The 15,704-nt window shown below is 45.3% G+C and overlaps 11 protein-coding genes across 11 annotated transcripts; 2 read left to right on the top strand and 9 right to left on the bottom strand.

Moving 5' to 3' along the window:
• The first annotated feature begins 1,206 nt into the window (after window positions 1-1,206).
• LOC135431441 (uncharacterized) lies at window positions 1,207-2,178 on the top strand. The gene is made up of 2 exons (XM_064686589.1): window positions 1,207-1,605; window positions 1,662-2,178. Exons 1-2 carry the CDS (start codon window positions 1,347-1,349, stop codon window positions 2,063-2,065), a joined length of 663 nt encoding a protein of 220 aa, XP_064542659.1. The 5' UTR covers window positions 1,207-1,346; the 3' UTR covers window positions 2,066-2,178.
• On the bottom strand, window positions 2,087-2,837 carry LOC135431443 (uncharacterized). Its single transcript, XM_064686591.1, has 2 exons — window positions 2,590-2,837; window positions 2,087-2,531 (listed from the first exon to the last, which is right to left on the bottom strand). The coding sequence occupies exons 1-2, from the start codon at window positions 2,769-2,771 to the stop codon at window positions 2,252-2,254; spliced, it is 462 nt and encodes a 153-aa protein (XP_064542661.1). The 5' UTR covers window positions 2,772-2,837; the 3' UTR covers window positions 2,087-2,251.
• Window positions 2,838-2,947: 110 nt separating this feature from the next.
• On the bottom strand, window positions 2,948-3,295 carry LOC135431446 (uncharacterized). Its single transcript, XM_064686595.1, has one exon. It carries the CDS (start codon window positions 3,189-3,191, stop codon window positions 3,006-3,008), a length of 186 nt encoding a protein of 61 aa, XP_064542665.1. The 5' UTR covers window positions 3,192-3,295; the 3' UTR covers window positions 2,948-3,005.
• A 16-nt stretch (window positions 3,296-3,311) lies between these two features.
• On the bottom strand, window positions 3,312-3,905 carry LOC135431444 (uncharacterized). Its single transcript, XM_064686593.1, has 2 exons — window positions 3,602-3,905; window positions 3,312-3,534 (listed from the first exon to the last, which is right to left on the bottom strand). The coding sequence occupies exons 1-2, from the start codon at window positions 3,874-3,876 to the stop codon at window positions 3,387-3,389; spliced, it is 423 nt and encodes a 140-aa protein (XP_064542663.1). The 5' UTR covers window positions 3,877-3,905; the 3' UTR covers window positions 3,312-3,386.
• Window positions 3,906-4,011: 106 nt separating this feature from the next.
• LOC135431442 (uncharacterized) lies at window positions 4,012-4,930 on the bottom strand. Its single transcript, XM_064686590.1, has 2 exons — window positions 4,291-4,930; window positions 4,012-4,230 (listed from the first exon to the last, which is right to left on the bottom strand). The coding sequence occupies exons 1-2, from the start codon at window positions 4,782-4,784 to the stop codon at window positions 4,104-4,106; spliced, it is 621 nt and encodes a 206-aa protein (XP_064542660.1). The 5' UTR covers window positions 4,785-4,930; the 3' UTR covers window positions 4,012-4,103.
• A 78-nt stretch (window positions 4,931-5,008) lies between these two features.
• On the bottom strand, window positions 5,009-5,753 carry LOC135431445 (probable cytochrome P450 6d2). The gene is made up of 3 exons (XM_064686594.1): window positions 5,546-5,753; window positions 5,276-5,476; window positions 5,009-5,209 (listed from the first exon to the last, which is right to left on the bottom strand). The coding sequence occupies exons 1-2, from the start codon at window positions 5,628-5,630 to the stop codon at window positions 5,364-5,366; spliced, it is 198 nt and encodes a 65-aa protein (XP_064542664.1). The 5' UTR covers window positions 5,631-5,753; the 3' UTR covers window positions 5,009-5,209; window positions 5,276-5,363.
• Window positions 5,754-6,568: 815 nt separating this feature from the next.
• Window positions 6,569-8,634, bottom strand: LOC135431440 (probable cytochrome P450 6d2). Its single transcript, XM_064686588.1, has 4 exons — window positions 7,724-8,634; window positions 7,209-7,654; window positions 6,889-7,137; window positions 6,569-6,818 (listed from the first exon to the last, which is right to left on the bottom strand). The coding sequence occupies exons 1-4, from the start codon at window positions 8,407-8,409 to the stop codon at window positions 6,655-6,657; spliced, it is 1,545 nt and encodes a 514-aa protein (XP_064542658.1). The 5' UTR covers window positions 8,410-8,634; the 3' UTR covers window positions 6,569-6,654.
• Window positions 8,635-8,956: 322 nt separating this feature from the next.
• On the bottom strand, window positions 8,957-9,619 carry LOC135432142 (uncharacterized). The gene is made up of 2 exons (XM_064687650.1): window positions 9,308-9,619; window positions 8,957-9,244 (listed from the first exon to the last, which is right to left on the bottom strand). Exons 1-2 carry the CDS (start codon window positions 9,505-9,507, stop codon window positions 9,016-9,018), a joined length of 429 nt encoding a protein of 142 aa, XP_064543720.1. The 5' UTR covers window positions 9,508-9,619; the 3' UTR covers window positions 8,957-9,015.
• A 79-nt stretch (window positions 9,620-9,698) lies between these two features.
• On the bottom strand, window positions 9,699-10,368 carry LOC135432143 (uncharacterized). The gene is made up of 2 exons (XM_064687651.1): window positions 9,967-10,368; window positions 9,699-9,913 (listed from the first exon to the last, which is right to left on the bottom strand). The coding sequence occupies exons 1-2, from the start codon at window positions 10,212-10,214 to the stop codon at window positions 9,793-9,795; spliced, it is 369 nt and encodes a 122-aa protein (XP_064543721.1). The 5' UTR covers window positions 10,215-10,368; the 3' UTR covers window positions 9,699-9,792.
• LOC135432141 (uncharacterized) lies at window positions 10,360-11,209 on the bottom strand. Its single transcript, XM_064687649.1, has 2 exons — window positions 10,653-11,209; window positions 10,360-10,588 (listed from the first exon to the last, which is right to left on the bottom strand). The coding sequence occupies exons 1-2, from the start codon at window positions 11,030-11,032 to the stop codon at window positions 10,480-10,482; spliced, it is 489 nt and encodes a 162-aa protein (XP_064543719.1). The 5' UTR covers window positions 11,033-11,209; the 3' UTR covers window positions 10,360-10,479.
• Window positions 11,210-13,139: 1,930 nt separating this feature from the next.
• LOC135431571 (lipopolysaccharide-induced tumor necrosis factor-alpha factor homolog) lies at window positions 13,140-14,193 on the top strand. The gene is made up of 2 exons (XM_064686783.1): window positions 13,140-13,523; window positions 13,929-14,193. The coding sequence occupies exons 1-2, from the start codon at window positions 13,219-13,221 to the stop codon at window positions 14,029-14,031; spliced, it is 408 nt and encodes a 135-aa protein (XP_064542853.1). The 5' UTR covers window positions 13,140-13,218; the 3' UTR covers window positions 14,032-14,193.
• The last annotated feature ends 1,511 nt before the right edge of the window (window positions 14,194-15,704 follow it).

The raw sequence follows: 15,704 nt of genomic DNA, 5'->3' as shown, positions 1-15,704 counted from the left end.
GTCAGTCAGTCAGTCATTCAGCCAATCATTCAGTCGGCGAGCGAATCGTGCGAAAGTCAAAGTGAAAGTGAAAGCCACGCAACCCAAATGACGACCCCCAATCCTGTAAATGTAAATGTAGTAAAAAAAAAATCAATTTTGACGAAACGCGTCAAAAAAAAAAAAGGAATGAAAATAATAAAAGAAAACCCCCACCAATTGAGGTGGAAGTACCCTGTGTAGGCTCCCATTTCCGCTGCCCCACACACATTTGCCTAGGCACCCGGAGCACAGAGCTGGCGTGGAGGTGGGTTATCCATATGACTTTATTTGTTGCCATGACAAGGAATGAATGAAGCTCCTTGGGGCGCATGACAGACAATAAAATGTCGACGCTTCAATGGAATTGTGCGAGAAGTGAGTGCTTTTTTTCTACTCTACGATAACTCGGTCTGCTGCAGGCTAGCATAACATTGTTAATGGTCTTTTTTTCTAAGAGACATGCGGACTTTTTGCTGCACTTTGTAGTCAACGCAACCACGTTCGGTTTTTACTCGTACACAAGTATGCAAAAAATTGACATATTGAGCGTCATTCGATTTAAAAGAATTCAAATGCTGAGCTTTTAATGATCAAAAATAAAAGTCCTAAAGGCTTAATACAAAATTATACTTCAGATAACAATATCGAACATGTTAAAAGGAAATATATTAGTAACATATTCATTAGCGGAAAAGTAGAGAAAGTTTAGAAAATATAAATACTTATAAGCGAGAAAGAAATCAATACGGCTACTGATGCTGAATATATATACTTAATGACAAAATTATAGTACCCTTTACAAGTATATAAAAAGAAGAGTGCTCCACTTGGAAATGGCAAACTAGCAGATGCCCTTTACCCTGTAATGACAGGAAGGGTATATATAGAGGCCACGCTTTGTCAAATGGACAGCAGGTAAGAATTAGATTTATTTTCAGCCGTGTGATGCTATACGATTATATACTTTTTATATATATACGTATACGTAATGCGTATACGTAATATTGATGCATACGCATGCATATTCAGTTGAATACCCGCTGTCAATGTGTATAGGGTATACACAATTTACTTTTTATTTCTATATATATTATATTTATATTCGATTTTATCAAAGTTACCATATGTGTATTATTTCATCCGAATGAAACCCCAGTGAGCCAGGAATTTGCCGTCCCAGCTGGTAAACCTAATAACTTTTTGGCTCTGTAAACACAACGATCGAACACAAACAAATATTCATAAATTGTGCGTTAATTATTAAAGAGAAATATCATCAAATATCAACTGATATCGCAAACCTAATCGATAAGGAATAAGCAATAATGTCAACACAACCCACCGATGTTCAGTATCTGCGCTGCCTGAAGTGCCTGAAGATAATCAAGTGCTCGCGGTACGATACCAGCTGCCTGGTGCGTCACGTGCAGAAGGATCATCCGGAGATCATTGACGAGTCCAATGAGAAGGTGCACAACCTGCACAAGCTGGCCGCCGAGCACGGCATCAGCGAGGAGCGGCTGTCGGAGATTAGCAAAATGACGGGCATGTCCGAGGCAGAGATGGCCGATGAGGCCGAGCGCTGTAAGTGCTTGCAGTTAGCTCAACCGAATCTCTGCTACAAATCGAGCTGTTCACAGATTTGCAGGGCAAGAAGCGCCCCGACAGCCAGCAGCGCGATGGCAAGGATGGTGCCCATTCGGGGAGTTGGAAGCAGCCGAAGCTAACCGATTCCAAGGAGCTGAACCGACGTCAGTTCTATCGCAGCTCCATTGAGCGCTGGATGCCCACGGAGGGCTGCATCTATTGTCCCAGCTGCGGCTGCAATCGCCGGCCATTGATCAAGACCAGCTCCGAGTTCTATACGAGCACCGGCTGCTCGGCGGCCTGTGTGGCCAATTGTTGGCCCTTCTGCTTTCTGCCCTGCCTCAACTCGGGCGACAATCGCGAATATCTGCACTGCTCCAACTGCAAGAGCTTTCTGGGCATCTACGATCGCGAGAACAATTGCATACGGCCCAATCGCGAATTTGTGCCCACCTAGGAGCAACATCTGCCCACCAGCTCACCATTAACTATATATTTATTTACACACATTTGCTGCAGTGCTGGAAATACGAGTTAGTAACAATAATATATTTCAATTGCGACCCAGAAGCTCGTGATTTTTGGGTCGCCACAAAAAAAAGCTTGCTTAGCCAAGACAAGAACCATTCATCCCATTTAGAACTTATTGCAACACAGTTTGGGTTTCGGATTGATTTTGCTGTTGCGCCTCTCGCTGGGCACGCTTCTCCGCGCGCTTGGCCAAGATTAGTTCCCTGGACTTCTGGGCGCGCACAGCACAATCCTTGGGCTTGGTCTTGAGTCGCATCTCATCCACAACGGCCTGCTTACGTGCCGACTTGGAAAGGCAGCGCTCGTAGCAGTCTAGGGGCACGTAGCGTCCGATAAAGCAGCCGCAGTGGGCACAGTAATGATTGATGTCCTCGCGTCCACTCCAGCTCTTGCTGCGTTTGGGGAACATGAGTGGGAATCCTTGGGAAAAATTCTGGTATGCGGACTCACCATAGCTTGGTCAGGCTGAGCAATCGCTGCAGACAGCTGACCGCCTCGCGCTGCACAATGCTCTGCTCGAAGTGCTCGCAGGCGGGACAGTTGACCATTGTGGACTGCGTCTGCAGGTAGCCCACTTGGGGCTTGGCGCCGCCGATGCTTATGGCTATGACTTGCGGCTCCACCTTGGTCATTTTGTGCGCACTCTCTGCCGTACGGCGCGTAACTAACGCCAGCGACGCCCCAGCAGCCGACCATAACCAAGAGCAGCAAAAGAGCCAGCCGAGAGCGGGCCGAAAAAGAGAGAGAAACTTGCTCTGCCATGCCCGTGCGCGCCCCTCCCCGCAATTAATTAACAACACACATGGAATTTAATGCCAGTTCTTTATTGTTGCAATGTACAGTAAAAGTGAAGATGATGTAGAGTATCAGAGCTGGGGTCGCCTGTAGACGCCCAGGTACTCGCCGCAGGCGCCCCAATGGTGACGCTTGGTGCAGCAGCGCAGCCAGGAGCGCACCAGACGCGTCCTGGCCAGCACCTTGCAATAGGGGCAGGTGATCTCGCGGGCGTTGGGGCCCACGGCAAAATAGACGGGCGCAAGTTCCTCAGCCATGTTGACCAGCTTCCGCCGCGTGTGAATTGATACTGAGCAGCTGCTCTGGAGAGCAGAAAAAAGACAAGTGCGAGCGGATTTTTTTTCGTTTGCGTTTTTGTGTTGTTTATTGGCAGCGTGTGGAAAAATAGAAAATTTGATGAAAAGCCAAGAGATGGGCGTTAATGTGAGTAATATTTTTTTTTTTGTGGGTATCTATTGACTGGCGCTCGATTTGATTTTGAGTGGAGCGCGTCGCTTCATGGCGCGCCCAAAGTAGCAGCCACAGTTGCCACAGTAATGACTGCGATCCGTTTGCTTGCAGGGCACAATGTAGTCCAGGCAGCAGCAGCAGCAGAAGGTGCTGAAAGGGGAAACGCAAAGATTAGTCCACGGCACGAGCAGAGCGGATCCAGATCCGGCAAACCTACACGAAGAGACAGCCCACGATGCGGTTGAGTTCGCTGGCCCACCATTTGAGATCGTTCTGCAGGACGCTGTAATCCTTGATGCCGCAGGCGGGGCACTTGATCAGCACGGACTCGTGTGGCAAGTTGAGAAAGGTGCCTGCCAGCGGCGTCGCAAAGTTCTCATAGATATCGAGCTCCTTTTGCGCCTCCAGCGTTTTGGACGCGGCTGCCTCTGCTAGCTGCTGCTGCTCCTCAGCAGTCGGCGTCGTCGTCGTCGTCGTGGTGGTGGTGGCCATAGCTGAACAAATTGAAAACTGAAAGCGTAATGTGGCTAGAGCCAAGGGGCAACCTGTTTGGATAACAAGCAGAGAGCGCCCGAGTGCGAGAGAGTGAGACACAAAGAGAGCGCGAGAGGGAGAGCGGGAGAGAGGTAGAGATCGAGCGAGCGTGCGTCTTTAATTGAGTTAGATGCGTAATAGAATTAAAACAAACTATGTGTGGCATTTATATCAATTTAATTGACCTAATCGGACTTGCTCTGAATGCCCAGCTTGCCGCCACAGCGGCTGCAGTAGACGCCCTTGGTGGTCCACTCGCGATTGCAGCCGCACCAGGTGCAAATGCAGCAGAGCCAAAAGATGGGAAACACGCTATAAATCACAACAACAAAAATTAGTTGCCTGTGCATACAAAGTGGAGTTGGGGCTCACCAGGAGAGCAGGCTCAGGCAGCAGCTGGCGTCCTTGCAGCCGGCGGCGCGCATTACAGCCGCATCGCTTCTCTCGCGGCACAGCGGACAGAGCAGTTTGTAGGTGGAGGGGCCCGGCTTGTAGTAGCGCAGGCGTGGCTGTGCCGGGGCGGGTGCCGCCTCCAGCTGGGTGAGCAGCGTCCGCTTCTCGGCCGCTTGGCCCACTTGCTCATCGATGTAGGGCACCAGCGCGGCCTGATGACCCTCGACAACCACATTGGCTATTATGTTGCGGGCACGCTCCTCGGCTGTCTGTGCCGGCAGCAGTCTGATCTGCAGCGTCTGCGTCTCCATCGTAACTGGCTGGGCAACCAACGCTGCCCTCAGCGGCGAGCGTTTAGCGAGCCAAGAGCAAATCGGAGCGGGAGCGAGAGCGAGCGCTAGCGTTTGCTCACGAGGCGTATGCGCAATGCTGTATCTCTTGCTCTGCGTGTGGATCGCATATGATGTCATCATCGGCTGGAGCTAGTCCGTGTGGCATGCCAAGCAGAACCAAAACCAGAGCAACAAACAAATTGCTTATTGTTTATTTGCTTAACAAATGTGAAGCATTTCTGAGCGTCACACATTACGAAATACCATAGATAGATCGGCTGCCAGTCTGCCTAATATATACATATATATCTATCTATATCTATATATGTTTATGGCATGTACACACACACGGACCACTTGAGCTGTCAGATTTCAAAAATGCTTTTGCGTTTTATTTTTCTTGTTTATAGAATGCTCGCCCTAGACACGCTTCGCCCCCCCTTGGGCACCAGGGCGGGTGCTAGATTGAAGACGAACTCGACTTCCTTGCGTGGCCTGGATCAAATCGAAGCTGGCAAGTACCTTGGTCCCAGCCAGCTTAAAACTAACCTTGCCCATGCGCATAGCTGGAAAATGAACGAAAATCCATTTAGAAATTGCAAATCTTTAACCAATTCGCGGTAAGACCCTACCTATGCAATGTTTGGGGCCCTCGCCAAAGGGCATAAATGCAAACTGATCATTTTCATAGCAACGGCATCAAATCGATGTGGATCGTAGTCATCGGGATTGGGAAAGTAGCTGGCATCGCGTTGTATGCCCAAAAGAGATATCAAAGTCCTGAGTGCACTCCCGATTGAGGAAGGGCAGACCGGGATACTTGCGTATGGTTTCTGTTGAAAAGGGATAAAGATATAGATGAGAGGGGAATTTCTTATAGACAAAATGCTAGGGACACGTACCCATAATACACTTATCCAGGAACTTCAAATCCTGCAGTGCTTTGTAAGTGAACTTGCCCCCGCGTTCGAGCTTATGACTTTCCATAACTGCAGCTCCTCGCGCACCTCCTTAAGTAAGTCGGGATACATGGCCAGCCCACAGAGTGTAAAGGAAGCCGTAGCTGCGGTGGTTTCCGTGCCATTTACGTAGAAAGGTGTTTCAATTACTGTAACTGGCGAAATTCCGGCGTGAACTAAACAACGATACTTGTTCAAGTGAGTTTTTCGCCCTGCCGCTGGCCTGCTTTATATAGGGTGTTCCGTCGGAGTCTGACTCGAATCGTGATAAGACTTCGACTATCATTTGAGGGTTATTCTACACTGCTGATAAGTCAGCTCTCTAAGCCGATACTTGTTAGTGACGTCACAATAAGAGCGCGAAAGAAACAGAGAGTTAGAGAGAGAGAGAGAGAGGGGCAACTTCACAGCCGATTGATGGCTGCCCCCACACAACAAAGAGAGCGCACATATTTATTTTTGTATCTCTCCCAGTTGAACTTGAAATTAAAAAAGTTTACAAAACGATGCAAACTTTTTAGCCCTGCTTAAATTTAAGTTTAAATTATTTTTTACCACATAATGCCTGTTAGGCATATTAGCTAGACTATTTAGTAATGCCAGATCTGAATTGCCTATGTAGATTTGTATATGTATATCGAACATTTACTTAAAGACCAGGTAGAAAAAAAGAAGTCTTACGAAATATACAATATTTTAGGCTTGTGTACACAATATAAAGCGTGATCTACCGCATATTTCTGTATTTCTGCATTAACAGAAAAATCGCGGTTATTACGATTGTTTTTTGACATTAATTAGCAGATGGACCGACTTTTATATACACACCGATAATCTAACCTGAATTTACGAGATTCGTATGCAGATCTTTAATCTTAAATTGAGTATGAAGCTGATCGAATGATAAACAAAGTTTGATTTATGCGCTCATCCTCAATCAGTCAGACAAGTAGTCTAAACAAACAGTTTTAAATACATACAAATTTTTAAAATGCTTTAATTTCATGATTAATCGAATTTACAAATAGTTTTACATGGCACGAATTTTACATTCAGGCACGCTTCACTAGGCGCACATGGAGGCCCCCCTCTGGAAGAAGCACGGGCGCAGGATCAAAGCGAAACTTGACTTCCTTACGTGGTGCTTCTATTAAATCGAAATTGGCCAGTATTTTGGCCACAGCTACCTTTGCATTGACCTTGCCCATGCGCAGAGCTATAAAATAAATAAAAATAAAAATCCCTTTAAGAAAATGAAGCTCAATTGGATATCAGGCACAACCCACCTATACAATGTCTGGGACCCTCGCCGAAGGGCATATAGGCTGTTTGGTCGTAGTTCATAACATCAGCATCAAATCGATGGGGATCATAGTCATCGGGATTGGGAAAGTAGCTGGGATCACGATGAATGCCAAAGAGTGATATCAAAATGGGGGTGCCCTTTTTGATGGTGTATTCGATGTCAGGGACTGCAAAGTCCTGAGTGCACTCGCGATTGAGGAAGGGCAAGCCAGGATATTTGCGTATAGTCTCTGTTGTGGGACAGAATGATATTGATTGGTGATCAAGGCATCCCAAGTACACTCTTATTAAAGAATCTTACCCAAAATACACTGATCCAAGAACTTAAGTTCTTGCACCGCCTCATAGGTAAACTTGTCGCCGCGTTCAAGATTGTGACGTATCATGACTGCATCCAGCTCGTCGCGTGCCTCTTTGAGGAGCTCTGGGTACATAGCCAGCTCGTAGAGCGTAAAGGAAGATGCAGCCGCCGTGGTCTCCGAGCCAGCTATATAAAAAAGAAAAGCCTGGGCCGCAATCTTCTCAATGGACATGGCCTTCAGCTCCTCCTGCGCCGTTTCGATATTCCACACTTCGTCATCGTCGTCGCCGATCTTGCCCGTATTACGCAGACGTATGAGCAGCTGCAGCAAATCCTTGCGTACGACATTGTGTTTCTCCCGGAACTCGATGGTGTGCTGCATTATGTCACGCAGTTTGGTAAGCACTTTATTCTCATAGCCAAGGCGATTCATGAGCTTGGCAAGGCTGTTGATTACATCAGATCATGGGATAAGTCTGATTACCAGATGATCTGGCTGATTATATAGTACTTACGGTGGGAATATTACCGAGGCCGTATTGTGAAATTTTAGCACCAAGTCGTTCTCTACTAAGAGGGAATCACTGACAGCCCGAAACTCGTTCTTGGGATTGGTAAAGCTATCGATCTCCAGGCCGAAGATCACTGAGCCTATGATGTCAACGGCATAAGTTGTGAGTTTCTCCTTTATTTCAATTGCTTCATTTGGCGCCTTCTCTATGACGCCCATTAAATGCTGCACCAGTCGGTCACCCACATCGTCGATCGTGCCGAACATGCCCTTGATCTTTCCCGAGGAGAACGAGGGAGTTAGTTTGTTGCGCAAATTGCGCCACGAAGCACCCTGTAAATTAAATAGATTGGCCGACAACGGGTCGTGCTTCTCATCCACATAAATACCACGATCGTGGAAGCTACTGAAGTCGCTGGTCATGATCTGGCGGGCCAGCTGCGCATCGCGCACCAAGAGAGTCGGTTTGTGCATCATGTAGATGCCCACAATTTTCGAGCTGTGGCGTTCATAGACATCGCTTATGATGAGTCCAAAGCCGCGCTGTCGTTTCACCAGCTTATCCAAAACGCCAAAGGGAAACTTGGCTGGCTCCTCGGCCACACCCTCGCGCTGCCAATAGCTATAAATGCGTCTTAAATATTGCACCAGCAGTGCCAGCAATATGGTCAGCAGCAATACGAGGTACATTCTGGAGCACTATCTCTGGCGAAATGCCCGGGCAAACTGAACAAGAGCGTCTGTTCCGAGTCTTGAAAGCGATTCGTCTGTACCTAAAACTTATAAAGAGCGTGTTCCAGTTGCCGATCTGCTGGATACTATATGCATATAAAAGCGCAGCCGCGATAACCTTGTGAAGCCAACACTCAGCTGGAATGCCAATTTCTTAATTATTTACGATGAGAATTGCAATTGCAGCACGTTTTGTTTGCTTGTGACGTCATAACGGAGCAAAAATTTAGCGCGAGCGACGCTTTTTCATAGACAAACTGCAGCTGAGCGAGCTTTGGCGTTCATTATCTGATCGCAGCTATTTGTTCAAATGAATCACTGGTTCGCTGCTTACAATCAAATTGAACGGTTTTTGAATTTGTAGTTTAGAATTTTAAATTAAGTTATGCAACACTGCTGAATGTGCCAGCACGCCCATTAGCTCAAAGGTCCGTTATGAATACGATCAGCCTTTTATTCAAATGAATCAGTGGATCGCTGTCTACTAGTAAATAGTCCTCGCACATAAGGGTTAGTAATTTTTTTTATTAAAAATTGTATTCAAAATATCAAAATAACTTGAGACTAGTTTTGCTTAAGCGCGGCACGCTGCTTGCCCAGCTTCTTTTCGTCCAGCTGCTCCTTCTCCACCTTGCGAAAACGCTGCCAGCGTCCATTGTCCTCCACCTCGGAGCGCTGCATGCGAAACAAAGCGCGTTTGTACCAGCTCAGCGAGATGTGGCGTCCAATGAAGCAGCCGCAGGCGCTGCAATAATGATTAGTGTCTTGTCGACCGCTCCAGCGTATGGGATTGCTATCGAAATATATAATTTGTAGGTCTGCATGGTATATCGAGATACAATGTATATATACACACCAGCAGAGCAGCCAATTTAGGCTGCATGCGATCTTTTGTAGGCAAGTGACGGCCTCGTGCTCAACGCAGCTGGTTTGCAGCTGCTGGCAGGCGGGGCAGACAAACTCGAGCGGCTCGACGGGCAAATGACCCACCTGTGGAACAGCCGAGATGCCACCAAAATCACAGGCGCTTCCGTCCAGACTCTCAGTGCTGGCCATTTGATAACAACGACGGCCTCTGAGCAACTAAGCGATGCCAAAACAACTACGAAAAGCCAAAAACTGAGAGGCGGGAGATCGATCGAGAGACTGAATTCTCCAAGTGGACAGAAACAACAACAACAAGAAGATCCATGATCAAGAGGCGTTGATAGAAATATGCGTACTTATTAAAAAGAAAATGCTGAAAATTGGCAACCGCTGCGCGAACTGCGTTTATTTATAGAACACTTGCGAAAATTGTGGCCAATAAAAAAATAAAGAAATGTGGAAACAGTAACAGAGCTAAATGGGACGCCAGTGGAAGCCCAAATGACCACCGCAGCTGCTGCAAAAGACGCGCTTGCTTTTCAGGCGGCTCTGCAGGCAAGAGTAGACGCAGCTCAGTGCGAAGATGGGAAAACAGCTGCAAGGGATCAGTTAAAAATTATAATAACTGGATGCCATTCCACCACTCACCAGGACAAGGCGGACAGCAGGCAGCTGAGCTGACCTAAGGCACCGGTCATTTGCACCGTTTCCGAGCGGGAGCGATGCTGGCACAGCGGACAGAGCACGCGATAGGTGCTGGGGCCAACACTATAGAAGCGCAGGCGCGGCTTCAACGGATGAAGCTGCTCCTCGCCCAGTTCCAGTGTGGCCGTGGCAGCGGATACATTATCCAGCTGCTGCTCCAGTTCGTCCAACATGTTCGGCGCGCTTGACATTGCGACTGGGCGCAGCGGCAGGCGGCACACAAAATCAGCCCAAAGAAATACTCAGAGCAAAAGAGCAACAGAGAGGCACGGCATGTGAGCGAGAGAGAGGCAGAGATTGCTCGCGCTCATCTCCGTTAAAAATAAAAACAAATACTTATGGCTCTCCCACGCATTGCAGGGTCAATTGGTGCTTAAAAACTAACAAAAACAATAACGAAAAATATATAACTAAACCAAAAACGAATTTAAAAAAAAAAAACACAAAAGCGCTTCGCTAGCGCTTCCAGGCGCCCAACAAGTAGCCACACTTGCCGCAAATAACCTTGCACTCATCCTTGGAGCGTCGCATGCAGCAGGGATAGATGGGCAGCAGGGCGAAACAGCTGCAACAGAGAAGGAAGAACAGTTACAGCAAAGGCCGTCAACAACTGGGCTTGGGCAACCTACCACAGGGTGAGCAGGCGCTCCAGGCGCACGCCCTGCTCATGCAGACGCTCGTGGCACTCGGGACAGTACATTTGCCGCAGGCAGCTGATGTTCGTGGCGGAGGGCGGCGGCGGCGATACCTTCTCGGCCAGCTGGCCCGTCGAGTTCGACTTTTTGCAGAAGTAAAAATCGGCTTCATCATCCGTATCGCCGTAGCCATAGGGATAGCCACGGTGCGTGGGCAACGTGGCCGTTGTCCTGGCCTGCAACAGCTCGTCCAGCGCCTGCGCCGACTGCTGTTTGGCCTGTGCGCGGCCGCCATTCAAATTGATCTCCACCAGATCCGAGTGGCATGTCTCAGCCGCCGGCGCTTGGAAGCTGAACCTCAGTTGCCGGCTCATGTCTGCTTACTGCGGCGCTTGGCTGGCGCAAGTGTTTCTTATTTAGTTTGAATTTGGGTTAAAGTACAAGACAGGTGAAGAAAGAAAATGAAATAACAAAAACATCAGCCAAATGTTTGTCAAGTGCTGTGTGTGTAATTTTGAAAACCAGTTGTCGTTATTTTTCTGCTATTTTTTCAAATTTTTTTTTTTATATTTGTTATTTGTTTCCTGCTCTTCGATCTGAGTTGTTTTTTCATATTTACCTAACATTATTTTCATGGCTCAACTGTTAACGTTTGAACTTGAAAGCGCCAAGGTAGCGCCAAAAGCTAAAGCCACTAGAAAAGCTTTCACCATTGCCAGAAAGCTCCAGCGTAGGCAGACGTTAGCTTGAGCGGCGCGTGTTTTGTATCCAGCTGCAGCCCCGTTGGCTTTGAGCTTTCGCTTTTGTTCGACTTGCGCGCTGAAAGCACAAAATCAAACAGACTTTGACATTGCTCTCCGTTCATATAGCTGGTTTTTGTTGTTGTTGTTTTTGTTGAGAGAAGCGCTGATAATTAGAAGCAAACCAAACTCCCGTTATTGGCCGCGCCTTGATCCACAATGCTCGCGATCGATGTACATATGTATATCTTGTAAGGGGTGCTTCAAGTTGATTTTATACCCTTGTAGAGGGTATAAGTATTTTGTCACGAATTGTTTAATGCATTGATCGTCTGTTTTTAAAGATAAATTGACCATACATGGGGTTAACGAGCTTACCAATTTGCCAAAATACAATAAAAAAACCTTTTTCTAAATTTCTGAAAAAAATACCTTTAAATATGAACTTTTAGAAAATATTTTCCATTATTAGGGACATACATTTTTTTTTAATTTTGGGCGATTCAAGTTTTAAGTTTCTGTCCAAATTTTTCTATATTACAGTGCGAACTTGCACTGAATATAAGCCAAGTTTTATATGTGAGCTCTAACTGAATAATAGCAACCAACGGTAAAAATCACCTTGATTCACGACAATTAGTTTCATAAATTTCAAAACAATTTAGATGGAAAAATTACATATAAGCCAAATCTTAACAACAACAGATCACTATATCGTATAGAGAATCGGTCGAAAAAAGTCTTTTTAAAGAAAACTTATTTTTTTCTAGATATCTTGACCATACTAAGCAATCACGAGCTTCACTATATTCCTAATATATCTGCCAAGCAGTGTTCTTCAAACATTTATATCGTATGAGTCGGAAATAAAGCAATTCCAACCCAAGGGTATATAATCTTCGGTCGTTCATTCTTGTTTTTATTAGCAGCGAGCTTTCAACTGAGTCTCTTTGCTGTGACGTCAGATGATGAGGCTTAAATTTGATATGAGTAAACAAAAGTACACGTACTAAGGCACTTCACTCGTTCTACTGTACCCAGAGCTATAAATTCTAGCACATAATCTTTGATCTTGTTATACCCTGTTCCTAACGGGAATAAAGAGTACATTACCTCAACCTCATTATCAATTCCTGGCTAACTCTTAATTCGCACTCTCAATATGTAATATTTTAGAGTGATAAGAGAGTATATAAGAGACTTCTAGGCAGATATAATCTGACTGGATTCTATATTTGAACAATATCTTGGAAAGTTGAGATGAAAAATAAACACTTGTGCCCTGCTTTAAATCCATTTCCCATGCCCAGTAGCGTTTCCACTTGCTAATATATTATCAACAGCTATAAAAATAAAACGACCGAAAGTGTAATATATGGTGAAATACTCGGACCCAGCCCCCTCTCAATAGATTCAAGCGATACAAGGGCTCACACAAGCGACGTCACAGAGCGGGTGAGTCACAGAGCGGGTCTCATGCAGAGCTCGCACTGATCTCTTTATAAATATATTAACATACAGATCTTGACTGTTTGTGTTTACATGCACAAATATCGGTGATGAGCGGAAACAAGTCTACGAACTGCCAAAAAACTAAACCTAATTGGCCACATATTGTGGCCAAGGTGTTTGCCAGCTAATCGCTGGCAGCAAAACTGCTGATAAGATACGCCCGAATTGGCTTGAATAGGCCCAGCTATGGCCTGAGTTGGACGGGCGTATAGTCAGCACCCGATTTTCTCGCTGGCTTCAGTCGAACGACAGCCAGCAAGCCGCGCGGTCGAGCCTAGCTCCAACAGCCAGAGAAACAAAGCTCCAACATGGACAGCAAGCAGCCACCGCCATATAGCGCGATGCCGCAGCCGATGCCCGGCTATACGCCAGCACAGACCTATCAGCCGTACCCGTCGGGACCCACACAGCCGCCGCTGTATCCGCCGATGCCACAGCCGCCGCAGCAGTCCACGGTGATCATACAGACGACAACCACATCCAATCTGGTGCCCATTGGCAGCGGGCCGACGCGCATACGTTGCCCCTCCTGTCATGCGGAGGTGGTGACCACCGTTAAGAGCACACCCTCCGGCCGTACACACTGCTGGGCCATGGTTCTATGTCTATTTATGTAAGTAGATTTGTGTGTGTGTGTGTGTGTGGGTGTGTGTGTGTGTGGGCGTGTGGCAGCAGGTGAATCAGTTTCAATTGCAATTGGGCCACAAGCAACAAGTGACATTCGCTCAAAAAAACGGCGCTGTACATAACCAGACGCTTATCTGAAGTGCAATTGTGTGTGAGTGTGTGTGTGTGCGTGTGTGTGTGTGTGCGTGTGTACCATTGTTATCTCAACTGGCTGCGGAGTTCAGTCAGATAACACAGAAACAACTGCGTTAAACTGTCACAATGCCGTATTTCGATGGAAAAACCTTTTATTATGCTCGTTATAAACATATACATATACATTCATTTATTTATAAATAACTATAAATAACTAATATATATTCTTATGCTTCTTCTTCTTCTTCACCTCTAGCTGCTGGCCCTGTGTGTGCCTGCCCTACTGCATGGACTCCTGCCAGAATGCCAATCATTACTGCCCCAACTGCAGCTCCTACATAGGCACCTACGAGAATTAATATATAAATACATACGCATACACATACATATACGTGTATATGTATGTATTCTAATTAAGCACATGTGTACATAGATCTTAACTCTGAACGAATTAATATTTTTTGCCGACTAAGCGAATGCGAACGAACTGTAAATATACGAGTATATCAAGTAAATTATTACGTATACGCATTGTTCTTTTTTCTCTTCACCTTTTTATGGGAAGAGCAGGTGTACTGGTTGTGCATGTCTGTGAATGACCATTTTTGGTTGTTGTTTTTTTTAGCAGGTTTCGATTATATTATCAAGATAATAAATATAACTTAAGTTCATAACATAATCTATATACATGATAATATTTGTAAGTAATAATTGAAACAGGTAGAAGTGGTCGAGACTGTTCGACTAGGAGATACCTTTAGGTATATTCCTGCTTCTATCTATATATATTTACGTCTGTGCTTCCTCTTCCCTTAGCCCGATACTGTGGGAAATTTGTTTTTTAATAACTTATGTGTTTACTGTCCGATTATTACCAAATTTGCAGGGCTTAAATAAGGCAATCAAGAGTTTCTATATACCAAATTTGAAAGCTATGCCCTTTAAACCGAGAAGATCAGGCGGTGGCACCGAAAAAGTTACAATTTTGAATCTTTTTGGTTCAATATTCGTGGCCCTTTATACCAAATTTGGTGTCTCTTGTTGGTTGACCTCTGAGATGAGCCCCAAAAGTTTAATCTAAAATTCGATTTATATCGATTTCATAAGATTTTATTCGTATTAGTCCCTCATGAGTTGAAAACAATACGTTCCCAATGACAAGCCTTCGGGAGGGACTATACTATAGTGATAGTATAAGAGATCGATGCGGTTATATGGACAGGCAGGCACGCGGTTAAACTGAAGAACATGACTCAATCGACTCGGCTGCTGATGCTGATTAAGAATATATATATAGTTTATGTTGTCGGATAAGCTATTTTCTGCCTGTGATAAATTTTCACAAAAGGGACTATACGCTTTTTTTATATTATACAGTATTATATTCACAAATAAGCATCCTCTGATTGCCTAAAAGCCCTGTCAAGAAATTGATTTTTATCGACTTCGCGATCACGAGACGAATAAGCGAAATCTGGTTAGGCTCCATGCCGTATTTAACAGGATCCGAGTTGCATCTTACGTAGCGTATTTCGCCCATTTTTTATCCAGATTATAAGAATATAAATTGTTGAAATTAGAATTAAATGCATATATGTATATAGCTCATACAATCTCTAGCTAGCTAACTTCATTAAGTTATCTAAGATAATGAGATAGTTGAACAAGACTAAGTTCCATTCAGTAAATTTATCAAGATCCAATGGTATATAGAGAGAGATATATAACCCATTTAAAATGCTGCTGGGCTTATCAACAGTTTCCGAATGTACCAACTGTTGAAATGAGTCAACTTTATAGAAAATGCAGGTCGTAAATACCTCAACAATAATTGTTTTACAGACCACTTTTAGCCATGAGTCAGACCTATTGAAAGCACTTAACAATCCTTAAATAAAACAAATAAAACTACGTTTTACCGTGAGGAATTAGCATTAGGCGAAACTCTGACAATTAATCGTAAAAAGTCCCCTTTGGTTTCAGTGTTCTCTCCCTATCTCCCTCGCTCGATGTCTCTTTCTGATTCTCATTC

This window comes from Drosophila montana, unplaced genomic scaffold (assembly GCF_035044405.1).
Source record: "Drosophila montana isolate Dmon_TW-CO22-7 unplaced genomic scaffold, ASM3504440v1 contig_3200_1, whole genome shotgun sequence".
In the NCBI taxonomy this organism is placed as follows: domain Eukaryota; kingdom Metazoa; phylum Arthropoda; class Insecta; order Diptera; family Drosophilidae; genus Drosophila; species Drosophila montana.
The sequence above is the reverse complement of the archived record's forward strand: the minus strand, read 5'-3'. Positions and strand labels throughout refer to the sequence as shown.

Bases quoted from the DNA above. Each gene is read 5' to 3' on its own strand.
- LOC135432143 (XM_064687651.1), bottom strand. From the start codon at position 10,214: ATGTCAAGCGCGCCGAACATGTTGGACGAACTGGAGCAGCAGCTGGAT. The intron at 9,914-9,966 runs GTGAGTGGTGGA...GATCCCTTGCAG, and splicing joins CTGCTGTCCGCCTTGTCCTG to CTGTTTTCCCATCTTCGCAC.
- LOC135431571 (XM_064686783.1), top strand. From the start codon at position 13,219: ATGGACAGCAAGCAGCCACCGCCATATAGCGCGATGCCGCAGCCGATG. The intron at 13,524-13,928 runs GTAAGTAGATTT...CTTCACCTCTAG, and splicing joins ATGGTTCTATGTCTATTTAT to CTGCTGGCCCTGTGTGTGCC.
- LOC135431443 (XM_064686591.1), bottom strand. From the start codon at position 2,771: ATGACCAAGGTGGAGCCGCAAGTCATAGCCATAAGCATCGGCGGCGCC. The intron at 2,532-2,589 runs GTGAGTCCGCAT...CCCCAAACGCAG, and splicing joins CTCAGCCTGACCAAGCTATG to CAAGAGCTGGAGTGGACGCG.
- LOC135432142 (XM_064687650.1), bottom strand. From the start codon at position 9,507: ATGGCCAGCACTGAGAGTCTGGACGGAAGCGCCTGTGATTTTGGTGGC. The intron at 9,245-9,307 runs GTGTGTATATAT...ATATTTCGATAG, and splicing joins CTAAATTGGCTGCTCTGCTG to CAATCCCATACGCTGGAGCG.
- LOC135431441 (XM_064686589.1), top strand. From the start codon at position 1,347: ATGTCAACACAACCCACCGATGTTCAGTATCTGCGCTGCCTGAAGTGC. The intron at 1,606-1,661 runs GTAAGTGCTTGC...AGCTGTTCACAG, and splicing joins GGCCGATGAGGCCGAGCGCT to ATTTGCAGGGCAAGAAGCGC.
- LOC135431445 (XM_064686594.1), bottom strand. From the start codon at position 5,630: ATGGAAAGTCATAAGCTCGAACGCGGGGGCAAGTTCACTTACAAAGCA. The intron at 5,477-5,545 runs GTACGTGTCCCT...CCTTTTCAACAG, and splicing joins CCTGGATAAGTGTATTATGG to AAACCATACGCAAGTATCCC.
- LOC135431440 (XM_064686588.1), bottom strand. From the start codon at position 8,409: ATGTACCTCGTATTGCTGCTGACCATATTGCTGGCACTGCTGGTGCAA. The intron at 7,655-7,723 runs GTAAGTACTATA...TGTAATCAACAG, and splicing joins GCCTCGGTAATATTCCCACC to CCTTGCCAAGCTCATGAATC. The intron at 6,819-6,888 runs GTGGGTTGTGCC...TTTATTTTATAG, and splicing joins GGGTCCCAGACATTGTATAG to CTCTGCGCATGGGCAAGGTC.
- LOC135431446 (XM_064686595.1), bottom strand. From the start codon at position 3,191: ATGGCTGAGGAACTTGCGCCCGTCTATTTTGCCGTGGGCCCCAACGCC.
- LOC135432141 (XM_064687649.1), bottom strand. From the start codon at position 11,032: ATGAGCCGGCAACTGAGGTTCAGCTTCCAAGCGCCGGCGGCTGAGACA. The intron at 10,589-10,652 runs GTAGGTTGCCCA...TCTCTGTTGCAG, and splicing joins GAGCGCCTGCTCACCCTGTG to CTGTTTCGCCCTGCTGCCCA.
- LOC135431444 (XM_064686593.1), bottom strand. From the start codon at position 3,876: ATGGCCACCACCACCACGACGACGACGACGACGCCGACTGCTGAGGAG. The intron at 3,535-3,601 runs GTAGGTTTGCCG...TTCCCCTTTCAG, and splicing joins ATCGTGGGCTGTCTCTTCGT to CACCTTCTGCTGCTGCTGCT.
- LOC135431442 (XM_064686590.1), bottom strand. From the start codon at position 4,784: ATGATGACATCATATGCGATCCACACGCAGAGCAAGAGATACAGCATT. The intron at 4,231-4,290 runs GTGAGCCCCAAC...TGTGATTTATAG, and splicing joins TGCCTGAGCCTGCTCTCCTG to CGTGTTTCCCATCTTTTGGC.